This window comes from Oncorhynchus keta, chromosome 2, assembly GCF_023373465.1.
Source record: "Oncorhynchus keta strain PuntledgeMale-10-30-2019 chromosome 2, Oket_V2, whole genome shotgun sequence".
NCBI lineage: Eukaryota > Metazoa > Chordata > Actinopteri > Salmoniformes > Salmonidae > Oncorhynchus > Oncorhynchus keta.
The window spans coordinates 7,454,180-7,481,858 of NC_068422.1; the positions used below are offsets into that span (position 1 = coordinate 7,454,180).

General features: G+C 46.1%; 1 protein-coding gene across 1 annotated transcript in view; it reads left to right on the top strand.

Moving 5' to 3' along the window:
- Positions 1–27,679, top strand: part of LOC118380780 (protein TANC2-like) — a 159,842-nt gene that overhangs the window by 63,867 nt on the left and 68,296 nt on the right. Inside the window, exon 5 of the mRNA XM_052471256.1 lies at positions 7,616–7,747. Coding sequence (XP_052327216.1) covers positions 7,616–7,747 — 132 coding nt within the window. The remainder of the gene's footprint in view (positions 1–7,615; positions 7,748–27,679) is intronic.

Consider the following 27,679-nt stretch of genomic DNA (forward strand, 5'->3'; position numbering starts at 1 on the left):
AATAAACTGAAGTGGAAAAAAAATATTTAAAAAAGAAAGTGACAATGCATGGATAATAAACAGTAGCAGCAGTAAGTGTTGAGTAAAATATAGAACAAATAATTGAACAGCAGCAGTAAAATAACAATAGTGTGGCTATATACAGGGGGTACCGGTACATGTAGGTAGAGTTAATTTGACTATGCATAGATAATGAACAGAGAGTAGCCGCAGTGTAAAAGAGGGATCTGGGTATCCCTTTGATTAGCTGTTCAGAAGTCTTATGGCTTGGGGGTAGAAGCTGTTAAGAAGCCTTTTGGATCTCGACTTGGTGCTCTGGTACAGCTTGCCGTGCGGTAGCAGAGAAAACAGTCTATGTCTAGGGTGGCTAGAGTTTGACGATTTTTAGGGCCTTCCTCTGACACCGCCTGATATAGAGGTCCTGGATTGCAGGAAGTTTGGCCCCAGTGATGTACTGGGCCATATGCACTACCCTCTGTAGTGCCTTGCGGTCGGAGGCCGAGCAGTTGCCATACCAGGCAGTGATGCAACCAGTCAGGATGCCATCTATGGTGCAGCTGTAACACCTTTTGAGGATTTGACGACACATGCCAAATCTTTTCAGTCTCCTGATGTGGAATAGGCATTGTCGTGCCCTCTTTACGACTGTCTTAGTGTGTTTGGACCATTCTAGTTTGTTGGTGATGTGGACACCAAGGAACTTGATGCTCTCAAACTGCTCCACTGTAGCCCCATCGATGAGAATGGGGGTGCGCTCTGTCTTCCTTTTACTATAGTCCACAATCATCTTCTTTGCCTTGATCACACGGCCAGGTCTCTGACCTCCTCCCTATAGCCTGTCTCATCATTGTCGGTGATCAGGCCTACCACTGTTGTGTCATCGGCAAACTTGATGATGGTGTTGGAGTCGGGCCTGGCCGTGCAGTCATGAGTGAACAGGAAGTACAGGAGGGGACTGAGCATGCACCCCTGAGGGGCCCCCTTGTTGAGGATCAGTGTGGTGGATGTGTTGTTACCTACCCTTATCACCTGGGGTCGGCCCGTCAGGAAGTCCAGGATCCAGTTGCGGAGAGAGGTGTTTAGTCCCAGGGTCCTTAGCTTAGTGATGAGCTTTGAGGGCACTATGGTGTTGAATGCTGAGCTGTCGTCAATGAATATTATTCTTATATAGGTGTTCTTTTTGTCCAGCCATAACCAGCCTTTGAAAGCCCTTTGTGGCTACAGACGTGAGTGCTGCGGGTCATTAATCATTCAGACAGGTTACCTTAGTGTTCTTGGGCACAGGGACTATGGTGGTCTGCTTGAAACATGTTGGTATTACAGACTTGGTCAGGGACAGGTTGAAACTGTCAGCTCATGCTCACATGTCCTGATAATCCATCTGACCCTGCGGCCTTGTGAATGTTGCCCTGTTAAAAGGTCGGCTACAGATAGCATTATTACACATTCATCCGGAACAGCTAATGCTCTCATGCATGCTTCGGTGTTGCTTGCCTCGGAGCGAGCATAGAAGCTATTTCAGCTCATCTGTGTAGTTGTTGATGAAGTTCGCTGCACTCGCCACAAGTCCTCATGCTTCAGGTGTAACCTGTGCTTGCTTGGGCCAGCTCTTGTTTTGATGGGAGGTATTAGACTGTTCTCCTTGTATGACTGGTGGAGTTTTACTGATGCTGAAAGACAAACTCCAGATACAAATATTTTGGCATTATTATACAATAGATAGCCATAACCAGAGTCAGACAGACCTGGCTAACTTGATGGGTAATGTATTCACCTGGTGAAGTGGAGTCTTTTGTTTAGACATGCTGTCTTAACAATGAGCCATAATCCTAATCCATAGAGTACAGCAAAATACAAACCGATTGAATAGGTTCGATGTTTGCTAGTTAGCTATCTAACATTAGGCTTTAACTAGCAATGCAAAATGGCATTCTGAGATAACGTTACTACAGACAGATCATAAACTAAATGTTAACTAGCAAGCCAGCCATCTAAGTTCTGTTATACTTACAGACATCATTCAAACACTTTAACGTCAGCTAGCCGGCATCTGGCACACTCAGACGAGAGTGCTCTGAAATGGATACTTGCATAGTTGAATCTTTTGTCAAAAGTTTCTACACAATACTTTTTTTTAAAGCCACGTTGGACAGGATTACCTACACAAACTGACCAGCTGAAATAGATAGAAGTGTGCTATATTGCAGACCAATCCAAACACATCTCTCGGCATGTCCAACCCACTGTCACGCTGTTATAAATGATTCGGGAGACAGACACAGGAATGTGTAATTTTTTTATTTTTTATATTACCCAAATTACGGCGTGTTGTGTAAAGGCATGAAGACTAAGACCTAACAAACACTATACAAAAACACAGGGTTGAAACCATAACAAAATAGCGAGGAGTACCTCAAATAAATAACACATGCGCACAATGATTAACACACGGGACGAGACCCGTAATCAACTGCGCAATCCACAAGGGCACGAAAGCCCAATACACACAGCACAGGTACTCACACGCACCAACAGGTGCCAGGTCGCAGTTGGCCAGGTCGCAGTTGTAAATGAGAACTTGTTCTCAACTAGCCTACCTGGTTAAATAAAGATTATTATTATTTTTTTTAAACAGACATTGTAACAATAATCAACACCCCAATGGAAACCGAAGGGCACATATACACAAATATTAGTCAATGGGAATAGGGTACAGGTGTGCGAATGAAAGTTCCGGAGGGATGCGTGACACCCACTCATTATCTCAGCCAATCATATGTAGCGGGAAGGTTGCTGGCTTTTCCTGTGGCTTAACCAACTATGCTGGTTATTTAACCATTTTATTCGTATTTACAGATGCCAAAAAAACTATTTAGATTTTTTTTTTTACGTTTACGTTCAAACAGCTCTCCTGTAAAGTAATGACCCGCGACATACGCCTAGCTTCCTGAAACAAGTCACATATAACCTACACATATATCCTAACCTTTGACCTACAGATTAACCTTGACTGTGACCTTATGAAGTGTCCCTCCTCCCCCTGTTTCTCTAAACAGAGCAAGAGAATGATGACAGTCATTTGTTTGATTCCGGGGAAAAGATGTTTATTTTGCACATTCTGTTCTCTCATCTCCATGTTGAGGCTGCAAGTCTAAAATCAAGTGTTCTGAAAACTCCCTGGCATGTGTGTGTAAATAACAGAGTGCAGAGTTATTTTCTTCAAAGGCTTTTAGCCAAAACACATTGAGGAGAAGGGAACATTACGGAGAAAATGTATATGCGTATCGAATTGTGACAAATATGGCATGCCTCAAATAGCTTATTCTCCAAAATATGGCTAAATGCATCTTAAAATGTTCAGTTACATAACAGGCTGCCATTCCTGAATGATCTTACTGTACCATTGTCTTGCTATTCAGAACAGAGGCATTCATGGGAGATGAGCTGTATTAACGAGCCTTCCCTTCAGGTTGTCATAACGCTCCTGTGAAGGATCAGGTTGGTTCCGGTCCAGATCAGTGGGTCCGCTCTACAGAGTGTTCTCTCTCGAAGAGTGGGAGAGCAGGCTGTTTTATGGACGGTCATGTAGTGTTCCAGTTGAATTGCAAACTGTGGAACACAGAGAGACCCTTGGACATAATTGAATAATTGTTGAATAATTCAACAATATTTATATTTTTGAGAATGTAGTAATGGTCCGTGGACACTTAAGGGACAGTCATGTCGAGTGTGTTGACGTTGGTGATCTCATGAAGGACAGGAAACACACATAACTCTATCTCTTTCCCAGCTGTCAGGTTTACATCTAAATATTGTGAAACAGCTCGGGATTTGATCTTGCAACCTTTCGGTGACTAGTCCAACGCTCTAACCACTAGGCTACCTGCCTCCCTGTGACTGTTGTAGCTGGAAACGGCTGTTTTTTATGGAATATCTACATAGGCGTACAGAGGACCATTATCAGCAACCATCACTCCCTTGTTCCAATGGCATGTTGTGTTAGCTAATCCACTTTTATCATTTTAAAACACTAATTGATCATTAGAAAACCCTTTTGAAATTATGTTAGCACAACTGAAAACTGTTGTTCTGATTAAAGAAGCAATAAAACTGGCCTCCTTTAGACTAGTTGTGTATCTGGAGCATCAGCATTTGTGGGTTCGATTTCAGGCTCAAAACATCCAGAAACAAAGACCTTTCTGCTGAAACTCGTCAGTCTATTCTTGTTCTGAGAAATGAAGGCTATTCCACACAAGAAATTGCCAAGAAACTGAAGATCTCGTACAACGCTGTGTACTACTCCCTTCACAGAACGGCGCAAACTGTCTCTAACCAGAATAGAAAGAGGAGTGGGAGGCCCCGGTGCACAACTGAGCAAGAGGACAAGTACATTATAGTGTCTAGTTTGAGAAACAGACGCCTCACAAGTCCTCAAAACACCAGTCTCAACGTCAACAGTGAAGAGGCGACTCCGGGATGCTGGCCTTCTAAGCAGCGTTGCAAAGAAAAAGCCATATCTCAGACTGGCCAATAAAAATAAAAGATTAAGATGGGCAAAATAACATAGACTCTGGACAGAGGAACTCTGCCAGGAATGAGAGAAAGGTGAGAGAAGAGGAGGCCATGGATTGGCTGGTCTACCACGGCAGACAAACATCAAAGCTCCAGGCTTTAACAGTTTCTATCAGAGAGAAAATAGAGAAAGGGGGAGAGAGAGATAGATAGGGAGCATGAGAGAGAGAGTTGAAGTGTAGGAGGAGAGAACTGTCTGAGAAGATGAAGGGAGAGGAAAGAAAGGAGGAGGTCGAAAAGGAGGAGAGAGGGAGGGGGATGGGGATACTTTACCTAATGACAGAGAAGCCTGTTGGGATAGTGTGAGCAGGATGGAGAGGGAGAGAGGGATGGAGGGAGGTGAGAGAGAGGGGGATGGGGATACTTTACCTAATGAGAGAGAAGCCTGTTGGGATAGTGTGAGCAGGATGGAGAGGGAGAGAGGGATGGTTAGGAGAGAGGGAGGGGGATGGGGATACTTTACCTAATGAGAGAGAAGCCTGTTGGGATAGTGTGAGCAGGATGGAGAGGGAGAGAGGGATGGTTAGGAGAGAGGGAGGGGGAGGGAGGGAGGAGAGAGAGAGGGATGGGTGGAGGGAGGGAGGGGGATGGGGATACTTTACCTAATAAGAGAGAAGCCTGTTGGGATAGTGTGAGCAGGCTGGAAAGAGAGAGGGATGGAGGGAGGTGAGAGAGAGGGGGATGGGGATACTTTACCTAATGAGAGAGAAGCCTGTTGGGATAGTGTGAGCAGGATGGAGAGGGAGAGGGATGGTTAGGAGAGAGGGAGGGGGATGGGGATACTTTACCTAATGAGAGAGAAGCCTGTTGGGATAGTGTGAGCAGGATGGAGAGGGAGAGAGGGATGGTTAGGAGAGAGGGAGGGGGATGGGGATACTTTACCTAATGAGAGAGAAGCCTGTTGGGATAGTGTGAGCAGGATGGAGAGAGGGATGGTTAGGAGAGAGGGAGGGGATGGGGATACTTTACCTAATGAGAGAGAAGCCTGTTGGGATAGTGTGAGCAGGATGGAGAGGGAGAGAGGGATGGTTAGGAGAGAGGGAGGGGGATGGGGATACTTGACCTAATGAGAGAGAAGCCTTTTGGGATAGTGTGAGCAGGAAGGAGAGAGAGAGGGATGGTTAGGAGAGAGGGAGGGGGAGGGAGGGAGGAGAGAGAGAGGGAGGGGGATGGGGATACTTTACCTAATGAGAGAGAAGCCTGTTGGGATAGTGTGAGCAGGATGGAGAGAGAGAGGGATGGAGGGAGGTGAGAGAGAGGGGGATGGGGATACTTTACCTAATGAGAGAGAAGCCTGTTGGGATAGTGTGAGCAGGATGGAGAGGGAGAGAGGGATGGTTAGGAGAGAGGGAGGGGGATGGGGATACTTTACCTAATGAGAGAGAAGCCTGTTGGGATAGTGTGAGCAGGATGGAGAGAGAGAGGGATGGTTAGGAGAGAGGGAGGGGGAGGGAGGGAGGAGAGAGAGAGGGAGGGGGATGGGGATACTTTACCTTTTGAGAGAGAAGCCTGTTGGGATAGTGTGAGCAGGATGGGGAGAGAGAGGGATCGAGGGAGGTGAGAGAGGGATAGAGAGAGGATGGAGAGAGGGATGGGTGGAGGGAGGGAGGAGAGAGAGAGAGAGAGGGATGGATGGAGGGAGGGAGGAGAGAGAGAGGGATGGTTAGGAGAGAGAGGTGGATGGAGGTGAGAGATTGGATGGAGGGAGGTGAGAGAGAGGGATGGAGGGAGGAGAGAGATGGATGGATGGATGGATGGAGGAGAGAGATGGATGGATGGAGGGAGGAGAGAGAGGGGTGGAGGGAGGAGAGGGAGAGGGGTGGAGGGAGGGGGGAGAGAGAGAGAGGGATGGAGGGAGAGGAGAGAGAGAGGGATGAAAGGAGGAGAGAGATGGATGGATGGAGGGAGGAGAGAGAGAGAGGGGTGGAGGGAGGCGAGAGAGGGATAGAGGGAGAGGAGAAAGAGAGGGATGGAGGGAGATAGAGAGATGGATGGATGGAGGGAGGAGAGAGATGGATGGATGGAGGGTGGAGAGAGAGAGAGGTGTGGAGGGAGGAGAGAGAGAGGGGCGGAGGGAGAGGAGAGAGAGAGGGATGGAGGGAGGGAGGAGACGGGGACGAAGGGAGGAAATAAACATCTTAAAGGAGGATACTTCTGTCTATAGAACCTCTGTCTGTAGTACCTCTGTCTATAGTACCTCTGTCTATAGTACCTCTGTCTATAATATCTATATCTATAATATCTCTGTCTATAATACTCCTCATAAAGGGAGCGTGAGATTGGGCAAACATCACTTTTTAGAGGAGACAGTAGCATTCAGTTTATTTCTGAAATGTGTTGTGGGATAGCTGGCTGGACTGTGCATTAGTACATCTACTGTTACCATCACATCCCCGTTGAGGCTGTGGTCTGACGTTGTTGTAGACATCCCTTATAGTCATGAAGATTTCCTGTTTTGACTGGCTTGGAGACTGCAGCTCCCACAGCTGGGCCAGAGAAGAAAAACACACACACACACACACACACACACACACACACACACACACACACACACACACACACACACACACACACACACACACACACACACACACCACACACCACACACCACACCACACACACACACACACACACACACACACTTACTTCTAATCCCATTGAAGATAGTGGCCGCAGAGCTGGCCTTCAGACACAGCAATGTCAGTGTGAAGGCTTTCTCCCCTTGAATAAGATATTTGTCTGCAGAGTTAATTAATTCACAGGGTCTGGGTGGCATCTGGAACAGCCCCGCAGAGGGAGGGGAGCAAGTCCATGGAACAGTCATTCAGAGGGGGGACAGTTCCGTGGAACAGCCATATTGCATCCCTCCATTCCGCCCTCCTCTCTAACCTTTACTGTTAACTAACTCACCCTGGCTTGACAGCCAAACCGCCTCAAGATGCTGGCATGAGCTAATATAATGCTGTATGTGATTCAAAGCTAACCGTTTCTTTCTCACCTCTCCTGCTCTGTCTCCACCTGCCCGCTTCATACACACCCTCAGCCACCAGCTGGGCTCAGCTGGAGGACGTGACCTACCTGGAGGAACAGAGACACACTCCGCTGAGCATGTCCATGCACATGAACCGACAGAACACACACACTGAGGCAGGACGCGCTCAGACCGACCTCAGAGGTAAGCCAGTAATGCTATAGCCCTTCAGAAGAGACGGATCCCAAATCATACCCTATACTCTATATACTGTCATGCACATAGGGCTCTGGTCAAAGGGCACAATATAGGGAACTGCCTAATCTGCAGATATAATACACATGGACAGACACCTCTCCTCAGTCTAGATATAACACACATGGACAGACACCTCTCTCCTCAGTCTAGATATAATACACATGGACAGACACCTCTCTCCTCAGTCTAGATATAACACACATGGACAGACACCTCTCCTCAGTCTAGATATAATACACATGGACAGACACCTCTCTCCTCAGTCTAGATATAACACACATGGACAGACACCTCTCTCCTCAGTCTAGATATAACACACATGGACAGACACCTCTCTCCTCAGTCTAGATATAATACACATGGACAGACACCTCTCTCCTCAGTCGAGATATAATACACATGGACAGACACCTCTCTCCTCAGTCGAGATATAATACACATGGACAGACACCTCTCTCCTCAGTCGAGATATAATACACATGAACAGACACCTCTCTCCTCAGTCGAGATATAATACACATGGACAGACACCTCTCTCCTCAGTCGAGATATAATACACATTGACAGACACCTCTCTCCTCAGTCGAGATATAATACACATGGACAGACACCTCTCCTCAGTCTAGATATAACACACATGGACAGACACCTCTCTCCTCAGTCTAGATATAATACACATGGACAGACACCTCTCTCCTCAGTCTAGATATAACACACATGGACAGACACCTCTCCTCAGTCTAGATATAATACACATGGACAGACACCTCTCTCCTCAGTCTAGATATAACACACATGGACAGACACCTCTCTCCTCAGTCTAGATATAACACACATTGACAGACACCTCTCTCCTCAGTCTAGATATAATACACATTGACAGACACCTCTCTCCTCAGTCTAGATATAATACACATGGACAGACACCTCTCTCCTCAGTCTAGATATAATACACATTGACAGACACCTCTCTCCTCAGTCTAGATATAATACACATGGACAGACACCTCTCTCCTCAGTCTAGATATAATACACATTGACAGACACCTCTCTCCTCAGTCTAGATATAATACACATGGACAGACACCTCTCTCCTCAGTCTAGATATAACACACATGGACAGACACCTCTCTCCTCAGTCTAGATATAACACACATGGACAGACACCTCTCTCCTCAGTCTAGATATAATACACATGGACAGACACCTCTCTCCTCAGTCTAGATATAACACACATGGACAGACACCTCTCTCCTCAGTCTAGATATAATACACATGGACAGACACCTCTCTCCTCAGTCTAGATATAACACACATGGACAGACACCTCTCTCCTCAGTCTAGATATAATACACATGGACAGACACCTCTCTCCTCAGTCTAGATATAATACACATGGACAGACACCTCTCTCCTCAGTCTAGATATAATACACATGGACAGACACCTCTCTCCTCAGTCTAGATATAACACACATGGACAGACACCTCTCTCCTCAGTCTAGATATAACAGACATGGACAGACACCTCTCTCCTCAGTCTAGATATAACACACATGGACAGACACCTCTCTCCTCAGTCTAGATATAACACACATGGACAGACACCTCTCTCCTCAGTCTAGATATAACACACATGGACAGACACCTCTCTCCTCAGTCTAGATATAATACACATGGACAGACACCTCTCTCCTCAGTCTAGATATAATACACATGGACAGACACCTCTCTCCTCAGTCTAGATATAATACACATTGACAGACACCTCTCTCCTCAGTCTAGATATAATACACATGGACAGACACCTCTCTCCTCAGTCTAGATATAATACACATTGACAGACACCTCTCTCCTCAGTCTAGATATAATACACATTGACAGACACCTCTCTCCTCAGTCTAGATATAACACACATGGACAGAAACCTCTCTCCTCAGTCTAGATATAATACACATGGACAGACACCTCTCACCTCAGTCTAGATATAATACACATTGACAGACACCTGTCTCCTCAGTCTAGATATAATACACATTGACAGACACCTCTCTCCTCAGTCTAGATATAACACACATGGACAGACACCTCTCTCCTCAGTCTAGATATAATACACATGGACAGACACCTCTCTCCTCAGTCTAGATATAACAGACATGGACAGACACCTCTCTCCTCAGTCTAGATATAATACACATGGACAGACACCTCTCTCCTCAGTCTAGATATAACAGACATGGACAGACACCTCTCTCCTCAGTCGAGATATAATACACATGGACAGACACCTCTCTCCTCAGTCGAGATATAATACACATGGACAGACACCTCTCTCCTCAGTCGAGATATAATACACATGGACAGACACCTCTCTCCTCAGTCTAGATATAACACACATGGACAGACACCTCTCTCCTCAGTCTAGATATAACACACATGGACAGACACCTCTCCTCAGTCTAGATATAACAGACATGGACAGACACCTCTCTCCTCAGTCTAGATATAATACACATGGACAGACACCTCTCTCCTCAGTCTAGATATAATACACATGGACAGACACCTCTCTCCTCAGTCTAGATATAACACACATGGACAGACACCTCTCCTCAGTCTAGATATAACAGACATGGACAGACACCTCTCTCCTCAGTCTAGATATAATACACATGGACAGACACCTCTCTCCTCAGTCTAGATATAATACACATGGACAGACACCTCTCTCCTCAGTCTAGATATAACACACATGGACAGACACCTCTCCTCAGTCTAGATATAACAGACATGGACAGACACCTCTCTCCTCAGTCTAGATATAATACACATGGACAGACACCTCTCTCCTCAGTCTAGATATAACACACATGGACAGACACCTCTCTCCTCAGTCTAGATATAACACACATGGACAGACACCTCTCCTCAGTCTAGATATAATACACATGGACAGACACCTCTCTCCTCAGTCTAGATATAATACACATGGACACACACCACTCTCCTCAGTCTAGATATAACAGACATGGACAGACACCTCTCTCCTCTGTCTAAATATAACAGACATGGACAGACACCTCTCTCCTCTGTCTAAATATAACAGACATGGACAGACACCTCTCTCCTCAGTCTAGATATAATACACGTTGACAGACACCTCTCCGAGAGAGACAGAGGGAGAGAGTGGAGGGACAGAGAGAGTGAATGTGGGTGAGGAAGGGAGAGAGTGTGGGGGAAGGAGGGAGAGAGAGTATGGGAGAGAGAACAAATTGTCTGCCACAAAAGTAGGAATGGTCACGACTTAACATTTCTTACAGTGGGGAGAACAAGTATTTTATTCACTGCCGATTTTGCAGGTTTCCCTACTTACAAAGCATGTAGAGGTCTGTAATTTTCATCATTCCACATCAACTGTGAGAGACGTAATCTAAAACAAAAATCCAGAAAATCACATTGTATGATTTTCAAGTAATTCATTTGCATTTTATTGCATGACATAAGTTTTTGATACATCAGAAAAGCAGAACTTAATATTTGGTGGAGAAACCTTTGTTTGCAATTACACAAATCAAATCAAATCCAATCAAATTGTATTTGTCACATACACATGGTTAGCAGATGTTAATGCAAGTGTCGCGAAATGCTTGTGCTTCTAGTTCCAAAAAAAAATCCAAAACTACTGTCTTATACACAGTGTAAGGGGATAAAGAATATGTACATAAAGATATATGATTGAGTGATGGTACAGAGCAGCATAGGCAAGATACAGTAGCTGGTATCGAGTACAGTATATACATATGAGATGGGTATGTAAACAAAGTGGCATAGTTAAAGTGGCTAGTGATACATGTATTACGTAAGGATGCAGTAGATGATATAGAGTACAGTATATACGTATGCATATGAGATGAATAATGTAGGTTATGTAACATTATATTTGGTAGCATTGTTTAAAGTGGCAAGTGATATATTTTACATCATTTCCCATCAATTCCCATTATTAAAGTGGCTGGAGTTGAGTCAGTGTCAGTGTGTTGGCAGCAGCCACTCAATGTTAGTGGTGGCTGTTTAACAGTCTGATGGCCTTGAGATAGAAGCTGTTTTTCAGTCTCTCGGTCCCAGCTTTGATGCACCTGTACTGACCTCGCCTTCTGGATGATAGCGGGGTGAACGGGCAGTGGCTCGGGTGGTTGTTGTCCTTGATGATCTTTATGGCCTTCCTGTAACATCGGGTGGTGTAGGTGTCCTGGAGGGCAGGTAGTTTGCCCCCGGTGATGCGTTGTGCAGACCTCTACCCTCTGGAGAGCCTTACGGTTGTGGGCGGAGCAGTTGCCGTACCAGGCGGTGATACAGCTAGCCAGGATGCTCTCGATTGTGCATCTGTAGAAGTTTGTGAGTGCTTTTGGTGACAAGCTGAATTTCTTCAGCCTCCTGAGGTTGAAGAGGCGCTGCTGCGCCTTCTTCACGATGCTGTCTGTGTGAGTGGACCAATTCAGTTTGTCTGTGATGTGTATGCCGAGGAACTTAAAAGTTACTACCCTCTCCACTACTGTTCCATCTATGTGGATAGGGGGGTGTTCCCTCTGCTGTTTCCTGAAGTCCACAATCATCTCCTTAGTTTTGTTGACGTTGAGTGTGAGGTTATTTTCCTGACACCACACTCCGAGGGCCCTCACCTCCTCCCTGTAGGCCGTCTCGTCGTTGTTGGTAATCAAGCCTACCACTGTTGTGTCGTCCACAAACTTGATGATTGAGTTGGAGGCGTGCGTGGCCACGCAGTCGTGGGTGAACAGGGAGTACAGGAGAGGGCTCGGAACGCACCCTTGTGGGGCCCCAGTGTTGAGGATCAGCGGGGTGGAGATGTTGTTGCCTACCCTCACCACCTGGGGGCGGCCCGTCAGGAATTCCTGTACCCAGTTGCACAGGGCTGAGTCGAGACCCAGGGTCTTGAGCTTGATGACGAGCTTGGAGGGTACTATGGTGTTGAATGCCGAGCTGTAGTCGATAAACAGCATTCTCACATAGGTATTCCTCTTGTCCAGATGGGTTAGGGCAGTGTGCAGTGTGGTTGAGATTGCATCGTCTGTGGACCTATTTGGGCAGTAAGCAAATTGGAGTGGGTCTAGGGTGTCAGGTAGGGTGGAGGTGATATGGACCTTGACTAGTCTCTCAAAGCACTTCATGATGACGGAAGTGAGTGCTACGGGGCGGTAGTCATTTAGCTCAGTTACCGTAGCTTTCTTGGGAACAGGATCATACGTTTCCTGTAGTTCTTGACCAGGTTTGCACACACTGCAGAAGGGATTTTGGCCCCCTCCTCCATACAGACCTTCTCCAAATCCTTCAGGTTTCGGGGCTGTCGCTGGGCAATACGGACTTTCAGCTCCCTCCATAGATGTTCTATTGGGTTCAGGTCTGGAGACTGGCTAGGCCACTCCAGGACCTTGAGATGCTTTTTACAGAGCCACTCCTTAGTTGCCCTGGCTGTGTGTTTTGGGTCATTGTCATGCTGGAAGACCCAGATACGACCCATCTTCATTGCTCTTACTGAGGGAAGGAGGTTGTTGGCCAAAATCTCTCGATACATGGCACCATCCATCCTCCCCTCAATACGGTGCAGTCGTCCTGTGCCCTTTGCAGAAAAGCATCCCCAAAGAATGATGTTTCCACCTCCATGCTTCACGATTGGGATGGTGTTCTTGGGGTTGTACTCATCATTCTTCTTCCTCCAAACACGGCGAGTGGAGTTTACACCAAAAAGCTATATTTTTTTGTCTCATCAGACCACATGACCTTCTCCCATTCCTCCTCTGGATCATCAAGATGGTCATTGGCAAACTTCAGACGGGCCTGGACATGCGCTGGCGTGCGCTGCAGGATTTTAATCCATGACGGCGTAGTGTGTTACTAACGGTTTTCTTCGAGACTGTGGTCCCAGCTCTCTTCAGGTCATTGACCAGGTCCTGCCGTGTAGTTCTGGGCTGATCCCTTACCTTCCTCATGATCATTGATGCCCCACGAGGTGAGATCTTGCATGGAGCCCCAGACCGAGGGTGATTGACCGTCATTTTGAACTTTTTCCATTTTTAATAATTGTGCCAACAGTTGTTGCCTTCTCACCAAGCTGCTTGCCTATTGTCCTGTAGCCCATCCCAGCCTTGTGCAGGTCTACAATTTTATCCCTGATATCCTTACACATCTCTCTGGTCTTGGCCATTGTGGAGAGGTTGGAGTCTGTTTGATTGAGTGTGTGGACAGGTGTCTTTTATACAGGTAATGAGTTCAAACAGGTGCAGTTAATACAGGTAATGAGTGAAGAACAGGAGGGATTCTTAAAGAAAAACTAACAGGTCTGTGAGAGCCGGAATTCTTACTGGTTGGTCGGCGATCAAATACTTATGTCATGCAATAAAATGCAAATGAATTACTTAAAAATCATAGAATGTGATTTTCTGGATTTTTGTTTTAGATTCGATCTCTCGCGGTTGAAGTGTACCTATAATAAAACATTAGAGACCTCTACATGCGTTGTAAGTAGGAAAACCTGCAAAATCAGCAGTGTATCAAATACTTGTTCTCCCCACTGTATATACAAAAGAGGGTTGTTGTGCTAGTCAGATGGTAAACAGATGCTGAAGCGTCCTCCTGCACTATACTAGAGGGTTGTTGTGCTAGTCAGATGATAACCAGATGCTGAAGTGTCCTCCTGCACTATACTAGAGGGTTGTTGTGCTAGTCAGATGATAACCAGATGTTGAAGTGTCCTCCTGCACTATACTAGAGGGTTGTTGTGCTAGTCAGATGGTAACCAGATGCTGAAGTGTCCTCCTGCACTATACTAGAGGGTTGTTGTTTTAGTCAGATGGTAGCCAGATGCTGAAGTGTCCTCCTGCACTATACTAGAGGGTTGTTGTGCTAGTCAGATGATAACCAGATGCTGAAGTGTCCTACTGCACTATACTAGAGGGTTGTTGTGCTAGTCAGATGGTAACCAAATGCTAAAGTGTCCTCCTGCACTATACTAGAGGGTTGTTGTGTTAGTCAGATGATAACCAGATGCTGAAGTGTCCTTCTGCACTATACTAGAGGGTTGTTGTGCTAGTCAGATGGTTGCCAGATGCTGAAGCGTCCTCCTGCACTATACTAAGGGTTGTTGTGTTAGTCAGATGATAACCAGATGCTGAAGTGTCCTCCTGCACTATACTAGAGGGTTGTTGTTTTAGTCAGATGGTAGCCAGATGCTGAAGTGTCCTCCTGCACTATACTAGAGGGTTGTTGTGCTAGTCAGATGATAACCAGATGCTGAAGTGTCCTCCTGCACTATACTAGAGGGTTGTTGTGCTAGTCAGATGGTAACCAGATGCTGAAGTGTCCTCCTGCACTATTCTAGAGGGTTGTTGTGCTAGTCAGATGGTAATCAGATGCTGAAGTGTCCTCCTGCACTATACTAGAGGGTTGTTGTGCTAGTCAGATGATAACCAGATGCTGAAGTGTCCTCCTGCACTATACTAGAGGGTTGTTGTTTTAGTCAGATGGTAGCCAGATGCTGAGGTGTCCTCCTGCACTATACTAGAGGGTTGTTGTGCTCGTCAGATGGTAACCAAATGCTGAAGCGTCCTCCTGCACTATACTAGAGGGTTGTTGTGCTAGTCAGATGGTAACCAATTGCTGAAGTGTCCTCCTGCACTATACTAGAGGGTTGTTGTGCTAGTCAGATGATAACCAGATGCTGAAGTGTCCTCCTGCACTATACTAGAGTGTTGTTGTGCTAGTCAGATGGTAACCAAATGCTGAAGTGTCCTCCTGCACTATACTAGAGGGTTGTTGTGCTCGTCAGATGGTAGCCAGATGCTGAAGGGTCCTCCTGCACTACTAGAGGGTTGTTGTTTTAGTCAGATGTTAGCCAGATTCTGAAGTGTCCTCCTGCACTATACTAGAGGGTTGTTGTTTTAGTCAGATGATAACCAGATGCTGAAGTGTCCTCCTGCACTATACTAGAGGGTTGTTGTTTTAGTCAGATGTTAGCCAGATGCTGAAGTGTCCTCCTGCACTATACTAGAGGGTTGTTGTTTTAGTCAGATGGTAGCCAGATGCTGAAGTGTCCTCCTGCACTATACTAGAGGGTTGTTGTTTTAGTCAGATGGTAGCCAGATGCTGAAGTGTCCTCCTGCACTATACTAGAGGGTTGTTGTTTTAGTCAGATGGTAGCCAGATGCTGAAGTGTCCTCCTGCACTATACTAGAGTGTTGTTGTGCTAGTCAGATGGTAACCAGATGTTGAAGTGTCCTCCTGCACTATACGAGAGTGTTGTTGTGCTAGTCAGATGGTAACCAAATGTTGAAGTGTCCTCCTGCACTATACTAGAGGGTTGTTGTGCTAGTCAGATGTTAACCAGATGCTGAAGTGTCCTCCTGCACTATACGAGAGTGTTGTTGTGCTAGTCAGATGGTAACCAAATGCTGAAGTGTCCTCCTGCACTATACTAGAGGGTTGTTGTGCTAGTCAGATGATAACCAGATGCTGAAGTGACCTCCTGCACTATACTAGAGTGTTGTTGTGCTAGTCAGATGGTAACCAAATGCTGAAGCGTCCTCCTGCACTACTAGAGGGTTGTTGTTTTAGTCAGATGTTAGCCAGATTCTGAAGTGTCCTCCTGCACTATACTAGAGGGTTGTTGTTTTAGTCAGATGGTAGCCAGATGCTGAAGTGTCCTCCTGCACTATACTAGAGGGTTGTTGTGCTAGTCAGATGATAACCAGATGCTGAAGTGTCCTCCTGCACTATACTAGAGGGTTGTTGTTTTAGTCAGATGTTAGCCAGATGCTGAAGTGTCCTCCTGCACTATACTAGAGGGTTGTTGTTTTAGTCAGATGGTAGCCAGATGCTGAAGTGTCCTCCTGCACTATACTAGAGTGTTGTTGTGCTAGTCAGATGGTAACCAGATGTTGAAGTGTCCTCCTGCACTATACGAGAGTGTTGTTGTGCTAGTCAGATGGTAACCAATTGTTGAAGTGTCCTCCTGCACTATACTAGAGGGTTGTTGTGCTAGTCAGATGTTAACCAGATGCTGAAGCGTCCTCCTGCACTATACGAGAGTGTTGTTGTGCTAGTCAGATGGTAACCAAATGCTGAAGTGTCCTCCTGCACTATACTAGAGGGTTGTTGTGCTAGTCAGATGATAACCAGATGCTGAAGTGACCTCCTGCACTATACTAGAGTGTTGTTGTGCTAGTCAGATGTTAACCAAATGCTGAAGTGTCCTCCTGCACTATACTAGAGGGTTGTTGTGTTAGTCAGATGATAACCAGATGCTGAAGTGTCCTTCTGCACTATACTAGAGGGTTGTTGTGCTCGTCAGATGGTAGCCAGATGCTGAAGGGTCCTCCTGCACTACTAGAGGGTTGTTGTTTTAGTCAGATGTTAGCCAGATTCTGAAGTGTCCTCCTGCACTATACTAGAGGGTTGTTGTTTTAGTCAGATGATAACCAGATGCTGAAGTGTCCTCCTGCACTATACTAGAGGGTTGTTGTGCTAGTCAGATGGTAGCCAGATGCTGAAGTGTCCTCCTGCACTATACTAGAGGGTTGTTGTGCTAGTCAGATGATAACCAGATGCTGAAGTGTCCTCCTGCACTATACTAGAGGGTTGTTGTTTTAGTCAGATGTTAGCCAGATGCTGAAGTGTCCTCCTGCACTATACTAGAGGGTTGTTGTTTTAGTCAGATGGTAGCCAGATGCTGAAGTGTCCTCCTGCACTATACTAGAGTGATGTTGTGCTAGTCAGATGGTAACCAGATGTTGAAGTGTCCTCCTGCACTATACGAGAGTGTTGTTGTGCTAGTCAGATGGTAACCAAATGTTGAAGTGTCCTCCTGCACTATACTAGAGGGTTGTTGTGCTAGTCAGATGTTAACCAGATGCTGAAGGGTCCTCCTGCACTATACGAGAGTGTTGTTGTTTTAGTCAGATGTTAGCCAGATTCTGAAGTGTCCTCCTGCACTATACTAGAGGGTTGTTGTGCTGAAGTGTCCTCCTGCACTATACTAGAGGGTTGTTGTGATAGTCAGATGGTAGCCAGATGCTGAAGTGTCCTCCTGCACTATACTAGAGGGTTGTTGTGCTAGTCAGATGATAACCAGATGCTGAAGTGTCCTCCTGCACTATACTAGAGGGTTGTTGTTTTAGTCAGATGTTAGCCAGATGCTGAAGTGTCCTCCTGCACTATACTAGAGGGTTGTTGTTTTAGTCAGATGGTAGCCAGATGCTGAAGTGTCCTCCTGCACTATACTAGAGTGTTGTTGTGCTAGTCAGATGGTAACCAGATGTTGAAGTGTCCTCCTGCACTATACGAGAGTGTTGTTGTGCTAGTCAGATGGTAACCAAATGTTGAAGTGTCCTCCTGCACTATACTAGAGGGTTGTTGTGCTAGTCAGATGTTAACCAGATGCTGAAGTGTCCTCCTGCACTATACGAGAGTGTTGTTGTGCTAGTCAGATGGTAACCAAATGCTGAAGCGTCCTCCTGCACTATACTAGAGGGTTGTTGTGCTAGTCAGATGATAACCAGATGCTGAAGTGACCTCCTGCACTATACTAGAGTGTTGTTGTGCTAGTCAGATGGTAACCAAATGCTGAAGCGTCCTCCTGCACTACTAGAGGGTTGTTGTTTTAGTCAGATGTTAGCCAGATTCTGAAGTGTCCTCCTGCACTATACTAGATCGTTGTTGTTTTAGTCAGATGGTAGCCAGATGCTGAAGTGTCCTCCTGCACTATACTAGAGGGTTGTTGTGCTAGTCAGATGATAACCAGATGCTGAAGTGTCCTCCTGCACTATACTAGAGGGTTGTTGTTTTAGTCAGATGTTAGCCAGATGCTGAAGTGTCCTCCTGCACTATACTAGAGGGTTGTTGTTTTAGTCAGATGGTAGCCAGATGCTGAAGTGTCCTCCTGCACTATACTAGAGTGTTGTTGTGCTAGTCAGATGGTAACCAGATGTTGAAGTGTCCTCCTGCACTATACTAGAGGGTTGTTGTGCTAGTCAGATGTTAACCAGATGCTGAAGTGTCCTCCTGCACTATACGAGAGTGTTGTTGTGCTAGTCAGATGGTAACCAAATGCTGAAGTGTCCTCCTGCACTATACTAGAGGGTTGTTGTTTTAGTCAGATGTTAGCCAGATGCTGAAGTGTCCTCCTGCACTATACTAGAGGGTTGTTGTTTTAGTCAGATGGTAGCCAGATGCTGAAGTGTCCTCCTGCACTATACTAGAGTGTTGTTGTGCTAGTCAGATGGTAACCAGATGCTGAAGTGTCCTCCTGCACTATACTAGAGTGTTGTTGTGCTAGTCAGATGGTAACCAGATGTTGAAGTGTCCTCCTGCACTATACTAGAGGGTTGTTGTGCTAGTCAGATGTTAACCAGATGCTGAAGTGTCCTCCTGCACTATACGAGAGTGTTGTTGTGCTAGTCAGATGGTAACCAAATGCTGAAGTGTCCTCCTGCACTATACTAGAGGGTTGTTGTGCTAGTCAGATGATAACCAGATGCTGAAGTGACCTCCTGCACTATACTAGAGTGTTGTTGTGCTAGTCAGATGGTAACCAAATGCTGAAGCGTCCTCCTGCACTACTAGAGGGTTGTTGTTTTAGTCAGATGTTAGCCAGATTCTGAAGTGTCCTCCTGCACTATACTAGAGGGTTGTTGTTTTAGTCAGATGGTAGCCAGATGCTGAAGTGTCCTCCTGCACTATACTAGAGGGTTGTTGTGCTAGTCAGATGATAACCAGATGCTGAAGTGTCCTCCTGCACTATACTAGAGGGTTGTTGTTTTAGTCAGATGTTAGCCAGATGCTGAAGTGTCCTCCTGCACTATACTAGAGGGTTGTTGTTTTAGTCAGATGGTAGCCAGATGCTGAAGTGTCCTCCTGCACTATACTAGAGTGTTGTTGTGCTAGTCAGATGGTAACCAGATGTTGAAGTGTCCTCCTGCACTATACGAGAGTGTTGTTGTGCTAGTCAGATGGTAACCAATTGTTGAAGTGTCCTCCTGCACTATACTAGAGGGTTGTTGTGCTAGTCAGATGTTAACCAGATGCTGAAGCGTCCTCCTGCACTATACGAGAGTGTTGTTGTGCTAGTCAGATGGTAACCAAATGCTGAAGTGTCCTCCTGCACTATACTAGAGGGTTGTTGTGCTAGTCAGATGATAACCAGATGCTGAAGTGTCCTTCTGCACTATACTAGAGGGTTGTTGTGCTCGTCAGATGGTAGCCAGATGCTGAAGGGTCCTCCTGCACTACTAGAGGGTTGTTGTTTTAGTCAGATGTTAGCCAGATTCTGAAGTGTACTCCTGCACTATACTAGAGGGTTGTTGTTTTAGTCAGATGATAACCAGATGCTGAAGTGTCCTCCTGCACTATACTAGAGGGTTGTTGTGCTAGTCAGATGGTAGCCAGATGCTGAAGTGTCCTCCTGCACTATACTAGAGGGTTGTTGTGCTAGTCAGATGATAACCAGATGCTGAAGTGTCCTCCTGCACTATACTAGAGGGTTGTTGTTTTAGTCAGATGTTAGCCAGATGCTGAAGTGTCCTCCTGCACTATACTAGAGGGTTGTTGTTTTAGTCAGATGGTAGCCAGATGCTGAAGTGTCCTCCTGCACTATACTAGAGTGATGTTGTGCTAGTCAGATGGTAACCAGATGTTGAAGTGTCCTCCTGCACTATACGAGAGTGTTGTTGTGCTAGTCAGATGGTAACCAAATGTTGAAGTGTCCTCCTGCACTATACTAGAGGGTTGTTGTGCTAGTCAGATGTTAACCAGATGCTGAAGGGTCCTCCTGCACTATACGAGAGTGTTGTTGTTTTAGTCAGATGGTAGCCAGATGCTGAAGTGTCCTCCTGCACTATACTAGAGTGTTGTTGCGCTAGTCAGATGTTAACCAGATGCTGAAGTGTCCTCCTGCACTATACGAGAGTGTTGTTGTGCTAGTCAGATGGTAACCAAATGCTGAAGCGTCCTCCTGCACTATACTAGAGGGTTGTTGTGTTAGTCAGATGATAACCAGATGCTGAAGTGTCCTTCTGCACTATACTAGAGGGTTGTTGTGCTCGTCAGATGGTAGCCAGATGCTGAAGGGTCCTCCTGCACTACTAGAGGGTTGTTGTTTTAGTCAGATGTTAGCCAGATTCTGAAGTGTCCTCCTGCACTATACTAGAGGGTTGTTGTTTTAGTCAGATGGTAGCCAGATGCTGAAGTGTCCTCCTGCACTATACTAGAGGGTTGTTGTGCTAGTCAGATGATAACCAGATGCTGAAGTGTCCTCCTGCACTATACTAGAGGGTTGTTGTGCTAGTCAGATGGTAACCAGATGCTGAAGTGTCCTCCTGCACTATACTAGAGGGTTGTTGTGCTAGTCAGATGGTAACCAGATGCTGAAGTGTCCTCCTGCACTATACTAGAGGGTTGTTGTTTTAGTCAGATGTTAGCCAGATTCTGAAGTGTCCTCCTGCACTATACTAGAGGGTTGTTGTTTTAGTCAGATGGTAGCCAGATGCTGAAGTGTCCTCCTGCACTATACTAGAGGGTTGTTGTGCTAGTCAGATGATAACCAGATGCTGAAGTGTCCTCCTGCACTATACTAGAGGGTTGTTGTGCTAGTCAGATGGTAACCAGATGCTGAAGTGTCCTCCTGCACTATACTAGAGGGTTGTTGTGCTAGTCAGATGGTAACCAGATGCTGAAGTGTCCTCCTGCACTATACTAGAGGGTTGTTGTTTTAGTCAGATGTTAGCCAGATTCTGAAGTGTCCTCCTGCACTATACTAGAGGGTTGTTGTTTTAGTCAGATGTTAGCCAGATGCTGAAGTGTCCTCCTGCACTATACTAGAGGGTTGTTGTTTTAGTCAGATGGTAGCCAGATGCTGAAGTGTCCTCCTGCACTATACTAGAGGGTTGTTGTGCTAGTCAGATGGTAACCAGATGCTGAAGTGTCCTCCTGCTCTATACTGGAGGGTTGTTGTGCTAGTCAGATGGTAGCCAGATGCTGAAGTGTCCTCCTGCACTATACGAGAGTGTTGTTGTGCTAGTCAGATGGTAACCAAATGCTGAAGCGTCCTCCTGCACTATACTAGAGGGTTGTTGTGCTAGTCAGATGGTAACCAAATGCTGAAGTGTCCTCCTGCACTATACTAGAGGGTTGTTGTGCTAGTCAGATGATAACCAGATGCTGAAGTGTCCTCCTGCACTATACTAGAGTGTTGTTGTGCTAGTCAGATGGTAACCAAATGCTGAAGCGTCCTCCTGCACTATACTAGAGGGTTGTTGTGTTAGTCAGATGATAACCAGATGCTGAAGTGTCCTTCTGCACTATACTAGAGGGTTGTTGTGCTCGTCAGATGGTAGCCAGATGCTGAAGGGTCCTCCTGCACTACTAGAGGGTTGTTGTTTTAGTCAAATGTTAGCCAGATTCTGAAGTGTCCTCCTGCACTATACTAGAGGGTTGTTGTTTTAGTCAGATGGTAGCCAGATGCTGAAGTGTCCTCCTGCACTATACTAGAGGGTTGTTGTGCTAGTCAGATGGTAACCAAATGCTGAAGTGTCCTCCTGCACTATACTAGAGGGTTGTTGTGTTAGTCAGATGGTAATCAGATGCTGAAGTGTCCTTCTGCACTATACTAGAGGGTTGTTGTGCTCGTCAGATGGTAGCCAGATGCTGAAGGGTCCTCCTGCACTACTAGAGGGTTTTTGTTTTAGTCAGATGTTAGCCAGATTCTGAAGTGTCCTCCTGCACTATACTAGAGGGTTGTTGTTTTAGTCAGATGGTAGCCAGATGCTGAAGTGTCCTCCTGCACTATACTAGAGGGTTGTTGTGCTAGTCAGATAATAACCAGATGCTGAAGCGTCCTCCTGCACTATACTAGAGGGTTGTTGTTTTAGTCAGATGGTAGCCAGATGCTGAAGTGTCCTCCTGCACTATACTAGAGGGTTGTTGTGCTAGTCAGATGATAACCAGATGCTGAAGTGTCCTCCTGCACTATACTAGAGGGTTGTTGTTTTAGTCAGATGGTAGCCAGATGCTGAAGTGTCCTCCTGCACTATACTAGAGGGTTGTTGTGCTAGTCAGATGATAACCAGATGCTGAAGTGTCCTCCTGCACTATACTAGAGGGTTGTTGTTTTAGTCAGATGGTAGCCAGATGCTGAAGTGTCCTCCTGCACTATACTAGAGGGTTTTTGTGCTAGTCAGATGGTAACCAGATGCTGAAGTGTCCTCCTGCACTATACTAGAGGGTTGTTGTGCTAGTCAGATGGTAACCAGATGCTGAAGTGTCCTCCTGCACTATACTAGAGGGTTGTTGTGCTCGTCAGATGGTAACCAGATGCTGAAGTGTCCTCCTGCATTATACTAGAGGGTTGTTGTGCTCGTCAGATGGTAACCAGATGCTGAAGTGTCCTCCTGCATTATACTAGAGGGTTGTTGTGCTCGTCAGATGGTAACCAGATGCTTCACTTCTTTAGTTTAATGTTGTTTGATGCTGTCAGGGAAATCAAGGGACTCGCTCACTGATCCCAAATGTCACCCTATTTAGTGCACTATTTTTGACCAGGGCCCTAGATAGGTAATAGTGTCATTTGGGAATCAACTGAGGTAGCTTAGCTAGAGGTGTTGATAAACCTGGTGGTACAGGCAGGTTCACTTTCTTAGATTGACACCCACTCATTTTAGACACACACTGGCACACAAACTCACTCATTCAACATTTACACAAACACACACACACACTGGCACTCAAAAACACACTCACTCAACATTCACATACACTAACACACACACGCGTGATTGCAGGCAGACACACACTCACACACGCACACGATGTGGAGTAGAGAGTAGATCCCCTGGTACTTCATATGGAGCAGACTGAAGTACCACTCGTCCTCTAATCCACTCCCTCCATCCTTTCATCCTCCCCTGCTCTGAGTCATCCTCACCTGGTGAATAATTCAACTGTCTGAGTGAGCCTCTCTGTCTGACTAGCCAGTGGGGAGGAGAGGAACCAGAGTGATACCTCTCTGTCTGACTAGCCAGGGGGGAGGAGAGGAACCAGAGTGATACCTCTCTGTCTGACAAGCCAGGGGGGAGGAGAGGAACCAGAGTGATACTTCTCTGTCTGACTAGCCAGGCAGGAGGAGAGGAAACAGAGTGATACCTCTCCATCTGACTAGCCAGGGGGGAGGAGAGGAACCAGAGTGATACCTCTCTGTCTGACTAGCCAGGCAGGAGGAGAGGAAACAGAGTGATACCTCTCGTCTGACTAGCCAGGGGGGAGGAGAGGAAACAGAGTGATACCTCTCTGTTTGACTAGCCAGGCGGGAGGACAGGAAGCAGAGAGATACCTCTCTGTCTGACTAACCAGGGGGGAGGAGAGGAAACAGAGTGATTACAGTGGGATAGGAGAGAGCTGTTCTGGTGTAGTATCTTGGTGATTACAGTAGGAGGGGAGAGAGCTGTACTGGTGTAGTATCTTGGTGATTACAGTGGGGGAGGAGAGAGCTGTACTGGTGTAGTATCTTGGTGATTACAGTGGGATAGGAGAGAGCTGTACTGGTGTAGTATCTTGGTGATTACAGTGGGATAGGACAGAGCTGTACTGGTGTAGTATCTTGGTGATAACAGTAGGAGAGGAGAGAGCTGTACTGGTGTAGTATCTTGGTGATTACAGTAGGAGGGGAGAGAGCTGTAATGGTGTAGTATCTTGGTGATTACAGTGGGAAAGGAGAGAGCTGTACTGGTGTAGTATCTTGGTGATTACAGTGGGAGAGGAGAGAGCTGTACTGGTGTAGTATCTTGGTGATTACAGTAGGAGAGGAGAGAGCTGTACTGGTGTAGTATCTTGGTGATTACAGTAGGAGGGGAGATAGCTGTACTGGTGTAGTATCTTGGTGATTACAGTGGGATAGGAGAGAGCTGTACTGGTGTAGTATCTTGGTGATTACAGTGGGATAGGAGAGAGCTGTACTGGTGTAGTATCTTCGTGATTACAGTGGGATAGGAGAGAGCTGTACTGGTGTAGTATCTTGGTGATTACAGTGGGAGAGGAGAGAGCTGTACTGGTGTAGTATCTTGGTGATTACAGTGGGGGAGGAGAGAGCTGTACTGGTGTAGTATCTTGGTGATTACAGTGGGATAGGAGAGAGCTGTACTGGTGTAGTATCTTGGTGATTACAATAGGAGAGGAGAGAGCTGTACTGGTGTAGTATCTTGGTGATTACAGTGGGATAGGAGAGAGCTGTACTGGTGTAGTATCTTGGTGATTACAATAGGAGAGGAGAGAGCTGTACTGGTGTAGTATCTTGGTGATTACAGTGGGGGAGGAGAGAGCTGTACTGGTGTAGTATCTTGGTGATTACAGTGGGATAGGAGAGAGCTGTACTGGTGTAGTATCTTGGTGATTACAATAGGAGAGGAGAGAGCTGTACTGGTGTAGTATCTTGGTGATTACAGTGGGATAGGAGAGAGCTGTACTGGTGTAGTATCTTGGTGATTACAGTGGGATAGGAGAGAGCTGTACTGGTGTAGTATCTTGGTGATTACAGTGGGAAAGGAGAGAGCTGTACTGGTGTAGTATCTTGGTGATTACAGTGGGGGAGGAGAGAGCTGTACTGGTGTAGTATCTTGGTGATTACAGTGGGATAGGAGAGAGCTGTACTGGTGTAGTATCTTGGTGATTACAATAGGAGAGGAGAGAGCTGTACTGGTGTAGTATCTTGGTGATTACAGTGGGATAGGAGAGAGCTGTACTGGTGTAGTATCTTGGTGATTACAATAGGAGTGGAGAGAGCTGTACTGGTGTAGCATCTTGGTGATTACAGTGGGAGAGGAGAGAGCTGTACTGGTGTAGTATCTTGGTGATTACAATAGGAGAGGAGAGAGCTGTACTGGTGTAGTATCTTGGTGATTACAGTAGGAGAGGAGAGAGCTGTACTGGTGTAGTATCTTGGTGATTACAATAGGAGAGGAGAGAGCTGTACTGGTGTAGTATCTTGGTGATTACAGTGGGATAGGAGAGAGCTGTTCTGGTGTAGTATCTTGGTGATTACAGTAGTAGGGGAGAGAGCTGTACTGGTGGAGTATCTTGGTGATTACAGTGGGGGAGGAGAGAGCTGTACTGGTGTAGTATCTTTGTGATTACAGTGGGATAGGAGAGAGCTGTACTGGTGTAGTATCTTGGTGATTAACGTGGGATAGGAGAGAGCTGTACTGGTGTAGTATCTTGGTGATAACAGTAGGAGAGGAGAGAGCTGTACTGGTGTAGTATCTTGGTGATTACAGTAGGAGGGGAGAGAGCTGTACTGGTGTAGTATCTTGGTGATTACAGTGGGAAAGGAGAGAGCTGTACTGGTGTAGTATCTTGGTGATTACAGTGGGATAGGAGAGAGCTGTACTGGTGTAGTATCTTGGTGATTACAGTGGGATAGGAGAGAGCTGTACTGGTGTAGTATCTTGGTGATTACAATAGGAGTGGAGAGAGCTGTACTGGTGTAGTATCTTGGTGATTACAGTGGGAGAGGAGAGAGCTGTACTGGTGTAGTATCTTGGTGATTACAATAGGAGAGGAGAGAGCTGTACTGGTGTAGTATATTGGTGATTACAGTAGGAGAGGAGAGAGCTGTACTGGTGTAGTATCTTGGTGATTACAATAGGAGAGGAGAGAGCTGTACTGGTGTAGTGTCTTGGTGATTACAGTAGGAGAGGAGAGAGCTGTACTGGTGTAGTATCTTGGTGATTACAGTGGGATTGGAGAGAGCTGTTCTGGTGTAGTATCTTGGTGATTACAGTAGGAGGGGAGAGAGCTGTACTGGTGTAGTATCTTGGTGATTACACTAGGAGAGGAGAGAGCTGTACTGGTGTAGTATCTTGGTGATTACAGTGGGATAGGAGAGAGCTGTACTGGTGTAGTATCTTGGTGTTTACAGTAGGAGAGGAGAGAGCTGTACTGGTGTAGTATCTTGGTGATTACAGTAGGAGGGGAGAGAGCTGTACTGGTGTAGTATCTTGGTGATTACAATGGGATAGGAGAGAGCTGTACTGGTGTAGTATCTTGGTGATTACAGTGGGATAGGAGAGAGCTGTACTGGTGTAGTATCTTGGTGATTACAGTGGGATAGGAGAGAGCTGTACTGGTGTAGTATCTTGGTGATTACAATAGGAGTGAAGAGAGCTGTACTGGTGTAGTATCTTGGTGATTACAGTGGGAGAGGAGAGAGCTGTACTGGTGTAGTATATTGGTGATTACAATAGGAGAGGAGAGAGCTGTACTGGTGTAGTATCTTGGTGATTACAGTAGGAGAGGAGAGAGCTGTACTGGTGTAGTATCTTGGTGATTACAATAGGAGAGGAGAGAGCTGTACTGGTGTAGTATCTTGGTGATTACAGTGGGATAGGAGAGAGCTGTACTGGTGTAGTATCTTGGTGATTACAGTAGGAGAGGAGAGAGCTGTACTGGTGTAGTATCTTGGTGATTACAGTAGGAAGGGAGAGAGCTGTACTGGTGTAGTATCTTGGTGATTACAGTGGGAGAGGAGAGAGCTGTGCTGGTTTAGTATCTTGGTGATTACAGTAGGAGGGGAGAGAGCTGTACTGGTGTAGTATCTTGGTGATTACAGTAGGAGAGGAGAGAGCTGTACTGGTGTAGTATCTTGGTGATTACAATAGGAGAGGAGAGAGCTGTACTGGTGTAGTATCTTGGTGATTACAATAGGAGTGGAGAGAGCTGTACTGGTGTAGCATCTTGGTGATTACAGTGGGAGAGGAGAGAGCTGTACTGGTGTAGTATCTTGGTGATTACAATAGGAGAGGAGAGAGCTGTACTGGTGTAGTATCTT